The sequence below is a fragment of the Salmo salar genome, chromosome 17 (genome assembly GCF_965601325.2).
Source record: "Salmo salar chromosome 17, fSalSal1, whole genome shotgun sequence".
NCBI lineage: Eukaryota > Metazoa > Chordata > Actinopteri > Salmoniformes > Salmonidae > Salmo > Salmo salar.
This window is the reverse complement of record NC_138307.1, coordinates 62739501-62753710: the sequence shown is the minus strand read 5'-3', so window position 1 is coordinate 62753710 and position 14210 is coordinate 62739501. Positions and strand designations below refer to the sequence as shown.

At 41.0% G+C, this 14210-nt stretch overlaps 2 protein-coding genes across 2 annotated transcripts; both read right to left on the bottom strand.

Moving 5' to 3' along the window:
- Nucleotides 1–3079: 3079 nt before the first annotated feature.
- On the bottom strand, nucleotides 3080–5668 carry LOC106576422 (nuclear factor 7, brain). The gene is made up of 6 exons (XM_014153597.3): nucleotides 5527–5668; nucleotides 4895–5338; nucleotides 4587–4682; nucleotides 4249–4502; nucleotides 4041–4162; nucleotides 3080–3860 (listed from the first exon to the last, which is right to left on the bottom strand). The coding sequence occupies exons 2-6, from the start codon at nucleotides 5309–5311 to the stop codon at nucleotides 3316–3318; spliced, it is 1434 nt and encodes a 477-aa protein (XP_014009072.1). The 5' UTR covers nucleotides 5312–5338; nucleotides 5527–5668; the 3' UTR covers nucleotides 3080–3315.
- A 4080-nt stretch (nucleotides 5669–9748) lies between these two features.
- On the bottom strand, nucleotides 9749–13303 carry LOC106576442 (zinc-binding protein A33). Its single transcript, XM_014153627.3, has 6 exons — nucleotides 12798–13303; nucleotides 12491–12577; nucleotides 12152–12382; nucleotides 11920–11942; nucleotides 11712–11842; nucleotides 9749–11606 (listed from the first exon to the last, which is right to left on the bottom strand). Exons 1-6 carry the CDS (start codon nucleotides 13194–13196, stop codon nucleotides 11074–11076), a joined length of 1404 nt encoding a protein of 467 aa, XP_014009102.1. The 5' UTR covers nucleotides 13197–13303; the 3' UTR covers nucleotides 9749–11073.
- Nucleotides 13304–14210: the final 907 nt, after the last annotated feature.

The following is a 14210-nucleotide window of genomic DNA, read 5'->3' as shown; positions in this document are numbered from 1 at the left end:
ACATTGAATATCCCTTTGAGCATGGTGAAGTTATTAATTAAACTTTGGATGGTGTATCAATACACCCAGTCACTACAAAGATACAGGCGTCCTTCCTAACTCAGTTGCTGTAGAGGAAGGAAACCATGAGGCCAAAGGTGACTTTAAAATAGTTAGAGTATAATGGCTGTGATCGAAAACTGAGGATGGATCAACAACATTGCAGTTACTCTACAATATTAACCTAAATGACAGACTGAAAAGAAGGAAGCCTGTTGAATAAAAATATTCGAAAACATGCATCCTGTTTGCAATAAGGCACTAAAGTAAAACTGCAAAAAATGTGGTAAAGAAATTCATTTTATGTCCTGAATACAAAGGGTTATGTTTCAGACAAGTCCAAAACAACACATCACTCTTCATATTTTCAAGCATGGTGGTGGCTGTATGCTTGTCATCAGCAATGTCTAGGGAGTTTTTGGGGATAAAAAGAAATGGAATAGAGCTAAGCACAGGCAAAATCCTAGACGAAAACCTGGTTCTGTCTGCTTTCCAACAGACACTGGGAGACAAATTCACCATTCAGCAGGACAATAACCTAAAACACAAGGCCAAATATAAACTGGAGTTGCTGACCAAGATGACACTGAATGTTCCTGAGTGACATAGTTACAGTTTTGACTTAAATCGTCTTGAAAATCTATGGCAAGACTTGAAAATGGCTGTCCATCCAGTTGTGCAAAGCTCTTGAAGACTTATCCAGAAAGACTCACAGCTGTAATTTCCAGCTAAAGATGACTCTAACATGTATTGACTCTTATGTGAATACTTATGTAAATTAGATATTTCTGTTTTTCATGTGCAAAAATATCTCAAAACATGTTTTCACTTTTTGTCATTATGGGGTATTGTGTGTAGATGGGAGAGAAAAAATATAAATTGAATACATTTTGAATTCAGGCTGTAACACAACAAAATGTGGAATAAGTCAATGAATACTTTCTGAAGGCACTGTATCTGCACCAACATTTCAATATTTTTCCATCATAGTTCTCCATCTTCTTTTTTAAAAGGGAGACCATTTTTTATTTTTAGCACTTTTATTTTCACGACTGGTCAGAACTCATGGTTCTCTCATGGCTTTCTCTTGTCCCTCTACAGCTGACATCGTGAGCTGTATGCTTGGAATCACAGTATCGAAACGCAATACATATCATATTGGCACTTAAGTATCGTATCGCGAGGTACCTGCCAATTCCCAGCGCTAATCATAGAAATAAAACCATTAAGAGTTATGGTGTGGTAGCAAGTAGCGCTACATTAAAAAGACCGGTATCAAATCCTTGATGTCATCTCTGGCACTTCCCGTGTGTGTGTGTGTGTGTGTGTTTGTGTGTGTGTGTGGGTGGGTGGGTGAGTCGCAGTTCCTGTATTTTTCTTCTTCATATACTCTGTAAATTTGCAATATTTTATACATTAATAAACTATTGTGTAATCAAAATTCAGCAGTACTTATGGAGCTATGAGGAACAACAAGCATGGAAATCACTGATTTTTAGGACTGATGGACAGTGTTTTATGATTAACATCTACTACCTGTACTACTCACCCTTCCTTGACTCCAATCTCCTCCCGGTTGACATTGCAGTAGGCCTTCTCTAGATTAACCTGGGTGCGCGGGGTGAAGTCTACCCACTGGTGACTGTTGACGCACCACAGCTGCCAGTGGAAGGGGTATGGCGTGTGGTGCTGCTTGCAGTTGCTCCCCATCCTGCAGAAGTAAGTGAGAAAGTGGTCGCAGATCTGGACGTCGCCGGAGGTGTTTGTGTGGAAGGTCAGACTGGCTGCCGTCTTGGATGGACCAGGGGGCTGATTAGTGCTAGCGGCTTGGGCTTGTGTTTGGGCTGGGGTGGTAGGCTGGTGGACAGGCTGTGGCTGGGTGATGATGACAGGCAGGGGGAGGATGAGAGAGGTGGTTTTGACTGGGCCCGGTGTCATGTTTTGGGGCTTGTGAGGTGAGATGGTGACTGCTCCAGGTTGAGGAATGAGGGTGCTTTGAGGAAAGGTGAGGAGCACACTGGGGGTGATTTGTGGTAGAGGTTGGATGATCATTTGGCTCTGGCTTAGGGCCGAGGATGGGCCTGACGACGACTGGATGATCCTGGTGGTGCTGCTGCTTTTGCCAGGAGAGCAGATAGGAGTATTGCTGGCACTAGTAGTCTGCCTTGACTTGGACGGGAGAGGAGTGAAGCGGACATTGATACTGTATGGTGTCACAGTCCAGACGACGTCCACCTGTTGGGAGTGCATGGCGTCCCACACTGGCAGACTGGTGTTGGTGTCTGAAGGGACCTCCATGAGCAGTAGAGAAGGAGTGAGGAAGCTGACCTTGGGAGACTTTGGACAGGCCTCTGTGATCACGGTTGTAGGTCCCCTCTTCTTCCCTTTGATTGATGAAAGGTCAGTCATCTTCAATATCTTTTGAGGGTAAATGTTTAGTTTATGTTGGCATAGCATGGTACATGAAAGACTAAATAAATGTCCCAATCCTATCCCGAGTCTCTGACAAAACAGCCTAATAATTTTAAAAGCAACACTTACCACAACCAAAATCCAATTTACTGGAATCCTAAAAACGCTTATAGTGATATCCTGTAGACATTTATTTAAAAGGTACTAATTAATGCGAATGCTTGAGATTTTGCCGATGCTTTTAGCTTAATTTAGCTTACTAGCTATTTCAGCTTACTAGCTAAATTACTTGCATCGCATGATGCATAAACAGAACATGAACTTACTTTTTACCTGTTAACTTGCAGTGTTTCAGGCTTAATGAATTTGTCCACGTTTTGTTTTACTCGAAAAAAAAAATGTATTGATTGGTGAGTAACTAAATAAGACATTTATATTTATGCCTAAAACAGATCTGGAAGTCGTCTTCAAACAATATTCTTACAGGCTCGTTTGTAGATTTCAGGGGATACCATTTGACGGTGTTACTACAGTAATGGTTTAGCCCAACTATTTGAAATTGATGACGACTGCACACAAATACTAGTTTATCTTAGTAGTTTCTAATAAAATATCACCACAGCAAGTCTGATGTTCCATTTTTATTGCACACAGAAAACGAAACTTTTATTCCATACTACACAATAAAATAAAATGTCAACATGTGTCCATTAAATAAAATATAAGTATTTATTTAAAGGCAACAAGTGGCAGATATTTAAATATTATTTATCCATTAGATGTTTCTCATGACATAAAATCAACATCAAGAAAGACACTTTAGAGACAGAAAATTCCATAAAACATTCATGCGCCAACACATTCTCAGGTGTGATCTACAGCTTTCACTGAGACCTCTAATGGCTCAATCCTCAGAGGACACTGCTTACAGCCAACCCAGAAATAGGGGAAGACCCTCTCAGAAAAGGTGTGTTTGAAAGTGTAGATCTGCGTGTTATCAGCTGGGTCAGAGAAGCACACTCTCCCCTTCTCCCAGTCTAGCTGCACTCTGATCCTCCGAGGGCTCTTCTTCAGATTGAGTCGCGTCAGGGGTGAGGTCCCTGCAAAGTACATCTTGTGGTAAAAGTACACGGACAGGTATCCATTTTTCAGCACGGAGGAGACCTTGTCTTTCCTCTGGATGGACTCTTTGGCTACGCCAAGGACCCAGGCGCTGTTCTCTCCAACCTCCACGTCCCAGACATGCTTTCCTGAGCTGAAGCCCTCAGAGCCCAGTACGCCTGTGTCAGGGTCAAACCTCTCGGGGTTGTCTGGAAGCTTCTGCTTGTCGTCGCTGTCCCTCACACTGGTGAGGTCGTCAGACAGCAGGAGCCAGGGGGCAGCCGTGTTGGGGTCCAGAGTCACTGGCGCTGAGGAGAAAGTATATCCAGTTACCATGATGCAGTGGTTCTCACCACTGTAATTGCTGTGTCAATACACATTAAGAAGCACTCTAAGTGCTTAAAAAGTTAAGGTTTCAGTCTATCATGTAATGAAATAGACTAGTCTTGACGCCGAGTGATGTTCAACACACTGCAGTTAGTACTCACTGTATTTAACAATCCCTTGCATCTTCTCCCACACTTTGTATTGAAGTGAGCCCAGGTACTTAGCCACATCGATGAGTGCTCCAGAGACCATATCTGGGTCCTGCAGTGTGCTGCACTGAGCACTATACAGCCAGAAAAAGTAGGAGTTAGTACTCATCGTGTAATGGTCTGTAGACAGTGAAACCACCAGGGGTTGTAATGTACTCACCTTCTCACTGTCTGCTTGCATTTCTGGAGAAAAAAAGTATCATCCAAAGCCATCACCTCCTCCACGGCTCTGATTGTGTCAGAGAGGGAGGCCAGGGTTCTGTCCATCTCCCTCATACTCTGCCTCAACATCTCACTCTTACTCTCCTCCTCCTCTTTCAGAGCTGCAAGCCTAGCAGCCTCTTCCGCTTGGAGGAAATGGTGGAGTGTCTCAAACTCCTCATGAATCCTCTTTGCCACAAACCGGGCCTGGACCTGAATGAGACCCTTGTTAGGATTGTGTTTTAACACATGAGAGATTTTGATTTATTTCATACTATGGCTAACCACCAACACTACCTGAATGTGTGTCACTGTATTTTCATAGTTTTGCTTCATTTTGTCAAAAGCCTCCGTCTTCTCTTGCAAACAAGTAAGCACAGACTTCATCTCCTCCTACAAAGAACATTAAAAAGACAATTGGACTAAGAATAGAGTAAACAAAACATATCAGTTCTTCAAAGGCAAACAGTTGCAGAAGGCATAAAACAGATTAGCTCAAACTCACAGCATTTTCCCCTTTACCTTCATGTTCACCTCTGAACTAAAAATGCTAGCTAGAGAACTCAATTTAAATTTATAGGGCTGTCTTCATAACACCAGATTACCTTCATGTCGCCTATAGCCTCTCCCACTGGGCAGCACTCATGGTTTTTATGCTTCCTGGAGGTGTGACAGACCACACAGATGGGCTCCTTGTCCTGCAGACAGAACAGCTTCAGCCTCTCCCCGTGCAGGGAGCACAGCTCACCTGGTTCACACAGCTCTCCTGTAGGCCCAAGCGCTCCGCTCTCTTGGATGTAGGAGTCACACAGGTTCTTCAGGGTGAGGCTGGCCACCGGCTCGTCCACAAACTCCCTTCTACAGAGAGGACAGTCCCGGACCGAGCCCTTCCCAGACCAGTACTGCTGTAGGCAGGCTGCACAGAAACTGTGGCTGCACTTGAGGACCACAGGGTCCCTGAAGATGTCACAGCACACAGGGCAACAGAGGTCCTCCTCTGGGAGAGAGAATCGGGTGGCCATGCCTTCTTCACAGGAAAGTGACTCTTCCTCTGGAAGGGAATGTAGGGCAAAGGGACGCACAGAGATGTAGGCATTAGACAAACACAGAGCGAGCCCTTGTTTGTGTTCTAGTTAGCTAATGACCTCTGTAAGGTACAGTATTTACTTTAACTTTACCCAACAAAATATTTGGGCTCAACAACATACTGTCTGAACTTCAAAATGGCCATACTTACTGCCTAGGTCCTAGGACAAGTCGATGTTTAGTTTGGGAGTGCTTTAATCGAACAAGTTACAGTGACACTCGGCTGATATCCAAGGCACGTCTACAGGAGAAAGCAACCCAACACACGTAACTAGCTCCTTGTTTTATCTGCGACGCCAAGAGTTGTTTTGACTTCCTTCTTCCTGTTATGGTGTGACACATCCCTTATCGGGGTGGAGCCAGGCAGACCATTCTTTAACACTTTACCACCAGTTCCACTTTGTGCTCACATTGGTTTCATTAATTGGTGGTACTAGACTGTTACTCCATTGTTTGTGTTTGTTGTCATTGTTGACTTTGTAAACAAATGATTTATTCATATTAAATGTAATGTTTCATTAATGAGTTGTCAAGCCATGAGCACTACAAATACATAATATAAATCAACTACTATTTGAATGTTAATGTCATAACCGTGGGATGTATTTACTCCATAGATATTTACATTTGTTTTTTGTAGGCCCACTTTGACTATAGGCCCATTTTACAGTGTAGCATTGAGCAACAGTGGTCTCTACTGTATACCGGTAGTTGGAGATCCCCATCTAGTGGTGAATATTTGCAATGGTAGGTAGCAAATTGAAACTATTTTATAACGTGTTAATGAATTAAATGAGCTAAATCCACTTAAATAATTAAGAAGGTACATTCAGTTAAATAGAAAAGCACAACATGAAATGCAATAGAAACGTTTAATATTTATTTAGATAATTGACTGTACTTTACATATTTTACATACTGTAACAGCTGTTTTAAACACTTGTACAAGCATTATGAGATAGAAAGTTGTTACCATACAGAAGGTATATATGCATTCTATTGGCATCAATTAAATTACACTACTTATACCCATAGTATGCTTTGTGTTGAGGCAAGTCTTACAGCTATTTACATGGAACTGGATTCAACTAAAGTTCACACAATGGGGTCCCTCCAGTTGATACATCAACTAATTAACATCTTAGTAGATATTTGTCCCCACATATTATAAACTTATTATAAACATATTATAAACTTGGCAACCTGTCTCCACTCATGTTAATATTCTGCCCAAAGTTGGGGCTGACTGACAAAAGGCGCAGTGGGACCAATTGATTGGTACTGTAAAAGTATGTGAACACTTTTTCAGTGAATGTATCATTGAAGGTGTACAGAGTAGTGCTCTTAGTGGGATCACAGAATGTCAGCTCCCCCTTGTCACAGTCCAGACGTACTCTGATCACTCGTGGGCTCTCATCCAGCTTGATCTGGATGTCTGATTTTACACATACTCTATATTTCCCACTAATATATCTGATGCTCCACAATCTACATTTTGAGTGACTTGTTGCGCACAATGTACTCTTTGGCTACTCCCAGGGTCCAGTTATCACTTTTTCCTACCTCTACATCCCAAAAATGTCTGCCTTTACTGTACCCTTCAGAACCCAACACTCCCATTTTAAGCATCTCAGGATTTTCTGGAAGGTTCTGCCTCTCCTCACTGTATGTCACAGTGGTCAGGTCATGAGTCAGTATGAGCCTTGCAGACACTGTGTTTGGATCCATGGTCACTGAAGCTTAAGGGGAAAGTTTATTGTACTTTAATATTGTACTTTAATACTGAAGTGTGTGGGTGTAATGGGAGATAAAACAATTTCAAATAACTATTGAAAAAATACATTTATTTTCAAAGTATTGTGGCCTTATTTGCTACAGTAAGATATTAAAAAACAACATTTGTGAAAAACTTGGACTTACTATAGTAAACGATCCGAAGCGTCTTCTTCCAGACCTTGAATTTCAGAGATCCCACATGCTTGGCTATGTCAATGAATGTTCCTGACACTGTCTCAGCATCTGCAGTGTCTGTTGCTGTGGATTCGGCTCTATGGGAATAATTAAACATCAGTGCTGTTGGAAATGGAGCGTAACATGTATTTTGTAGGGATGAAATGGGACTTATGGCAAGACTTGAAAATGGCTGTCCATCCAGTTGTGCAAAGCTCTTGAAGACTTATCCAGAAAGACTCACAGCTGTAATTTCCAGCTAAAGATGACTCTAACATGTATTGACTCTTATGTGAATACTTATGTAAATGAGATATTTCTGTGTTTCATGTGCAAAAATATCTCAAAACATGTTTTCACTTTTTGTCATTATGGGGTATTGTGTGTAGATGGGTGAGAAAAAATATAAATTGAATCCATTTTGAATTCAGGCTGTAACACAACAAAATGTGGAATAAGTCAATGAATACTTTCTGAAGGCACTGTATCTGCACCAACATTTCAATATTTTTCCATCATAGTTCTCCATCTTCTTTTTTAAAAGGGAGACAATTTTTTATTTTTAGCACTTTTATTTTCACGACTGGTCAGAACTCATGGTTCTCTCATGGCTTTCTCTTGTCCCTCTACAGCTGACATCGTGAGCTGTATGCTTGGAATCACAGTATCGAAACGCAATACATATCATATTGTGGAATATTGTGAAATCCACACGCTGGATTTCACTCTAAAGATAAATGAAAATGGATTATTGTAAACCTGGTAAATGTATGTTACACAGACCAGTCTTTTAATCCAGCCAGTCACTCTCTACTCAGTCACATAATGAGATTGAAATGACCAGTTCAAATAAAAGCAAAGTGAACAGATACTTTCACAAACTGACCTTCAAATAAGGCAGAGCCTCCTCAATGTAATAGCAGGCCTTTATGGCCTTTATGTTTCTTTGTTGTGGGACAGACAACACAGATGGGCTGTTTGGGAACCGAGTTCCATGTTGCTGGCAGTTGTCCTGAGATACTTTCTCCTTTTCACTCCCTCTCTGCAATGATTCACAGAGACTCTTTAAGGCCAAACTTAGGCTAGGTTCATCAATAGAACACTTGTTCCTGCATACAGGACACAGCAGATTGTCCATATCCTTCCAGTATTTCTATAGACACTCCTCACAGAAGCTATGGCTGCATTTGAGGATGACAAGGTTGCTGAATATTTCTTTTTTATTTAACCTTTATTTAACTAGGCAAGTCAGTTTAAGAACAAACTCTTGTTTACAATGACAGTCTACTAAAAGGCAAATGCCTCCTGCGGGGACGGGGGCTATGATACAATATGTATAGGACAAAACACACATCACAACAAGAGAGACAACACAACAGTACATAAAGAGAGACCTAAGACAACAACATTGCCAGGCAGCAACACAACATGACAACAACATGGTAGCAGCACAACACATGGTACAAACATTATTGGGCACAGACAACAACACAAAGGGCAAGATGGTAGAGACAACAATACATCACGAAAAAAGCAGCCACAACTGTCAGTAAGAGTTTTATTTATGTCACAACACACAGGACAAGAGAGGTGTTCCTCCAGGAGAGACAAGCTGGCTTCCATTATAATGTATCACTCAGTGTGCTTTTCTGTCTTGGTTAAGGCTAGAATCCATCAAGCAGGTTGACTGAGTTGTGGCTCAAGGGGCAGGTTATACTGGTTATAAAGGCATGATACAGACTAAAACTCCACCCACAGTTAAGTTTTCATATTCCAGGAAACTAAACCAGAACTATCCCATTTCCCTCTGTGTCCTGGCAGGGACCCAGATGTGTGTGGTGTACCAACCAACAATAATGAGTGATCTAACACAGCCATGTATTAATTACAGTCTTATCTTGTCATAGCAGATATTCCCCATATGATGTAATACTTGTAAATAGTAAATATGCAGCTGTCACTGTACAGACTAGAGTGACATTTTTTAATTGATCAAACTAGTGACGTGCCTACTAGTACCTGTGTTGTGAGAACAGTACTTTACCACTAGATGTCAGTAAGTGTCCAGACATTGCAAAGAGAAACAGTTATTACCGTGAAACTAATTGTAAAACTACATTGTAGACTGTTACTTACTGCTGGTGAAGATATCGTAGTATTGCTTAATAGTGTATAAGTATACATACATGGTCACCCAATGAGATATGCTGTTTTTATATATGCTTTCAAATCTAGTCTGGAAATAATCCTGCAGTAAGTCCCATTTACTTTGAACCTGACTTTCAACACACCAATGTACATGTCATCCTACTAACAAACAATTCCTCAACTAAATGGTATTGCAGTGTCTCTCTCTCTTTCACTCTCTTTCGCTCTTTCTAAGATGGAGTGGCAGGCAGGCAGTACGATGAATGAAGGCTTAGTGTTGTTCACATGTATTTTTTATTCTTATCTGGACCACTTTCCCCATCCGTCAGTATATCCATTAAATGATTGTAATGGTTGGATTTCACAATATGTTGCCTCTTTGAAACATCAATGATGCCTTATGTGTTGAAGGGAATTCTTCAAATCAAATCAAATCAAATTGTATTTGTCACATGCGACAAATACAACATATAATCTTACCATGAAATACTTACTTACAAGCCCTTAACCAACAATGCAGTTCAAGTATTTACTAAATAAAGTGAAAAACTAATAATAAAATAAAAATAATTAAAAAGTAACACAAGAAAATTACATAACAATGACGAGGCTATATACAGGGGTACCGGTACTGAGTCAATGTGCAGGGGTACAGGTTAGTCAAGGTCATTTGTAAAGTGACTATGCTTAGATAATAAACAGCGAGTAGCAGCAGTGTAAAAACAAAGACACCAATCTGGACTCTGGTGTTTCAGATCAAATGACGTAATTTCCAGTTTGCAAGTGTTCAGTTTAGAGTCCATTTGGGTCAGAATGGCTCTCTGTATAGATCTACTGTATAAACTACTGTGTACTATATTCTCTGTGTAGATTGATATCCTCATCTAGTTGTGAGAACTTCAAATGGCAGTAGATGCAAAAAAATGTATCATCTGTCAAACAACCACGTTCATGGTAGTTCAATTCACTTAAACAAGTTGAAAGGACATTGGGAAAACAATATTACATTGATATGGAGACGGCACAACATGAAGTTCAATTGAAATGTTGTATTATTTAGAATGCACATTCTGAACACACTAACATAATCAACTGCATCATACAGAATCTGTTGAATACACATAGCCATGATTGTGATGATACTTTCTAAGGTTATATTATGTTAAGTAATGATTTGATAATATAATGTATACTTTATTAGTTCATATGAGATGAAAATGTATCTTCTGCTTTTTTTCCACAAACCCTCCGATATACACACACACACACACACACACACACGCACACACACACACACACACACACACACACACACACACACACACACACACACACACACACACACACACACACACACACACACACACACACACACACACACACACACACACAAAACACACACACACACACACACACGCACACGCACACGCACGCACGCGCGCACGCACGCACGCACACACGCACGCACGCACGCACACACACACACACACACACACACACACACACACACAAAAACACATTAGGTTGGAGAGGCTGGAGCAGAGAGAATGCGCAATGCAGCGCCCAATGAGCAGATTTGCCTCGTGCCCCAGCTCACGTCTCAGTTCACAGTTACCTTAGTGAGGGGTCTCTTACAAAGGCGCAGTGGGCTTTTAAGACTGCCTATACTAAAGTATGGGAACAGCTTTTCAGTCAGTGTATCTTTGAAGGTGTACAGAGTAGTGCTCTTAATGGGGTCGCAGAATGTCACCACCCCATTGTCACAGTCCAGACATACTCGGATCACTCGTGGGCGTTCATCTAACTTGATCTCTGTGCTTGATTTCACACCTGCTTTGTATTTCCCACTAATATATCTGATGGTCCACAATCCACTCTGAGGATCCAGTTTTACTAGCTTCTTCCGCAGAATGGACTCTTTGGCTACTCCCAGAGACCAGTTATCGCTGTCTCCTACCTCCACGTCCCAGAAATGTTTGCCTTTATTGAAGCTCTCAGACCCCAACACTCCTACATGAAACCTCTCAGGATTGTCTGGGAGATTCTGCTTTTCCTCACAGCACGTCACAGTGGTGAGGTCATCAGTGAGGATGAGCTTTGTGGACACTGTGTTTGGATCCATGGTTACAGGATCTAAAGAGATACAGAGAAACCATTTCACAGAACTATTGAACGATATATTCTGTTCACAAATGTTGGAGAATTGGTGAATTGAATTGTGAAATACCCCGGACTTACTGTAGTCAACAATCTTAATCAGACTGTTCCAGACTTTGAACGTCAGACATCCAACATGCTTGGCCATGTCAATGAATGCTCCTGGCCCCATCTCAGCATTTGCAGCAGTGTCTGGAGGTGTACAATTGGCTCTAGGGTAATAATGAAGCATTAGTGACTCCATTCAATGGAATGGAAAAATATGGAGATAAAACAAAATGGGACTTACCTGATAAGTATGGCCTCGTAGTTCTATAAAAATAAAACATAAAAATGACACTGTTACAGTATGAGGTGGCAGTGAGACAGAAGGCCATAAACTAGGTAATCATTGCAAATATGCTTCTGTGACTCATAGCTCACAGGTGTGTGAATTGACAGTTGTGAAATAATTCTATTCACCAACAATTGACATCAATTATAAAATACCTTGACTAGCCCTTAACTTAAGGCCCACATACCTGCAGGAATGTGATATCATCAGTCTCCATGTCCTTTTTGATAAATCCAATAGTCTCAGAAAGCATTGAGATATTCTTGGTCAACGTCTCTGTTCTTTCTCTCATCACTTTATATTTCAGCTGTTGTTCCTTTTTCAGAGCAGCTATCCTGGCAGCCTCTTCTTCTTCTATGAACTGGTAGAATTTCTTAAACACCCTCCTTATCTGCTCCTCTCCAAGTTGGGCCTGGACCTACCATAGACAAGAAAGAAACATAAAATCATTGTTCACCCAAATTACAAAATGACATATTGGTTTATATCTTTACTAGAAAAATATGTATGTATTTCTGTGAATTACCATTAAGTGTTCTGCCCAGTTTTCATTGTCCAGTTTGGCTGAGGTCATTTTTTTCAATTTGTTCTGCAAAGGAGCCTTGATTTCACTCTAGAATGACATAAGAAGGGAACTTGTCAACCTTGACAAATGTTTATGTAGATGACTCAAAACTGAGTCAGTTGGGCGTTCATTGTACTGTACTCAGCGACTCATGTCTTTATTCAGTCACAGAGGTATACATTTGTCTTTAAACAAAGGCAAAGTTAACAAATCAAATAACAAAATGATCAGTTAAATAAAGGCAGATATGTTTATGAATCTGTCTCACCTTCAATTCAGTCACAGCCTCCTCAATGGGACAGCAGTCATGGCCTTTATGTTTCTTTGATGTGTGACAGACAACACAGATGGGCTGTTTGTCATTCAAACAGAAGAGTTTGAGTGTCTCTCCGTGCAGGTGGCAGATATCCTGAGATCCTTTCTCCTTTTCATTCCCTCTCTGGAATGATTCACAGAGACTCTTCAAGGCCAAACTTTGGCTCGGTTCCTCAGAAGAACACTCTTTCCTGCATACAGGACACAGGAAAATCTCCATGTCCTTCCAGCATTTCTGTAGACACTCCTCACAGAAGCTGTGGCTGCATTTGAGCACCACTGGGTTGCTGAATATGTCACAACACACGGGACAAGAGAGGTGTTCCTCCAGGAGGGACAAGCTGGCTTCCATTATAATGTATCACTCAGTGTGCTTTTCTGTCTTGGTTAAGGCTAGAATCCATCAAGCAGGTTGACTGAGTTGTGGCTCAAGGGGCAGGTTATACTGGTTATAAAGACATGATACAGACTAAAACTCCACCCACAGTTAAGTTTTTATATTCCAGGAAATGAAACCAGAACTATCCCATTTCCCTCTGTGTCCTGGCAGGGACCCAGATGTGTGTGGTGTACCAACCAACAATAATGAGTGATCTAACACAGCCATGTATTAATTACAGTCTTATCTTGTCATAGCAGATCTTCCCCATATGATGTAATACTTGTAAATAGTAAATATGCAGCTGTCACCTTTCCAATATGTATTAGGAAATACACTGTACAGACTAGAGTGACATTTTTTTATTTAGCAAACTAGTGATGTACCTACTTGTACCTGTGTTGTGAGAACAGTACTTTACCACTAGATGTCAGTAAGTATCCAGACATTGCAAAGGGAAAGAGTTATAACTGTGAAACATTGCAAAACTACATTGTAGACTGTTACTGCTGGTGACGACATGGTAGTATTACTTAATAGTGCACAAGCATACACCCAATGAGATATGCTGTTATTATATGTTACATGCTTTTAAATCAAGTAAAAAAAACTGGTTTAAGACACCACGTTTTACTGTAATTTTTTTAGCAAGTAATTCCAAAAGCCTCAACTAAATATTATTTTCTGCAGTCTCTCTCTCTGTTTATGTCTCTATCGCTCTCTAAGATGGAAAGTGGCAGACAGGCAGTGTAACAGACGCAGGCTTAGTGATGATTTATCTTACTGTTCAATGTTCTCCCAGGCAGCCAGGCAACTAGGAGCCTCATTGGGTCTGAGAATGGCTGTCAATCCCTTTAGGTTGGGCAGTTTGACATGCAGTGTTCTCTCTTACTATCCTCCCTGGGACTTGTCTCAGTGACAGATGCCTTCTAGAAAGTATCAGGACCCTTCCACCAGTCTCACACCTCTATCAGGGTGTTACAGAGC

Bases quoted from the DNA above. Each gene is read 5' to 3' on its own strand.
- LOC106576422 (XM_014153597.3), bottom strand. From the start codon at position 5,311: ATGGCCACCCGATTCTCTCTCCCAGAGGAGGACCTCTGTTGCCCTGTG. The intron at 4,683-4,894 runs GTAATCTGGTGT...TGTTCTTTGTAG, and splicing joins AGGCTATAGGCGACATGAAG to GAGGAGATGAAGTCTGTGCT. The intron at 4,503-4,586 runs GTAGTGTTGGTG...GGTCTCATTCAG, and splicing joins ATACAGTGACACACATTCAG to GTCCAGGCCCGGTTTGTGGC.
- LOC106576442 (XM_014153627.3), bottom strand. From the start codon at position 13,196: ATGGAAGCCAGCTTGTCCCTCCTGGAGGAACACCTCTCTTGTCCCGTG. The intron at 12,383-12,490 runs GTAATTCACAGA...TGTCTATGGTAG, and splicing joins ACTGGGCAGAACACTTAATG to GTCCAGGCCCAACTTGGAGA. The intron at 11,607-11,711 runs GTAAGTCCGGGG...GTATCTCTTTAG, and splicing joins GATTAAGATTGTTGACTACA to ATCCTGTAACCATGGATCCA.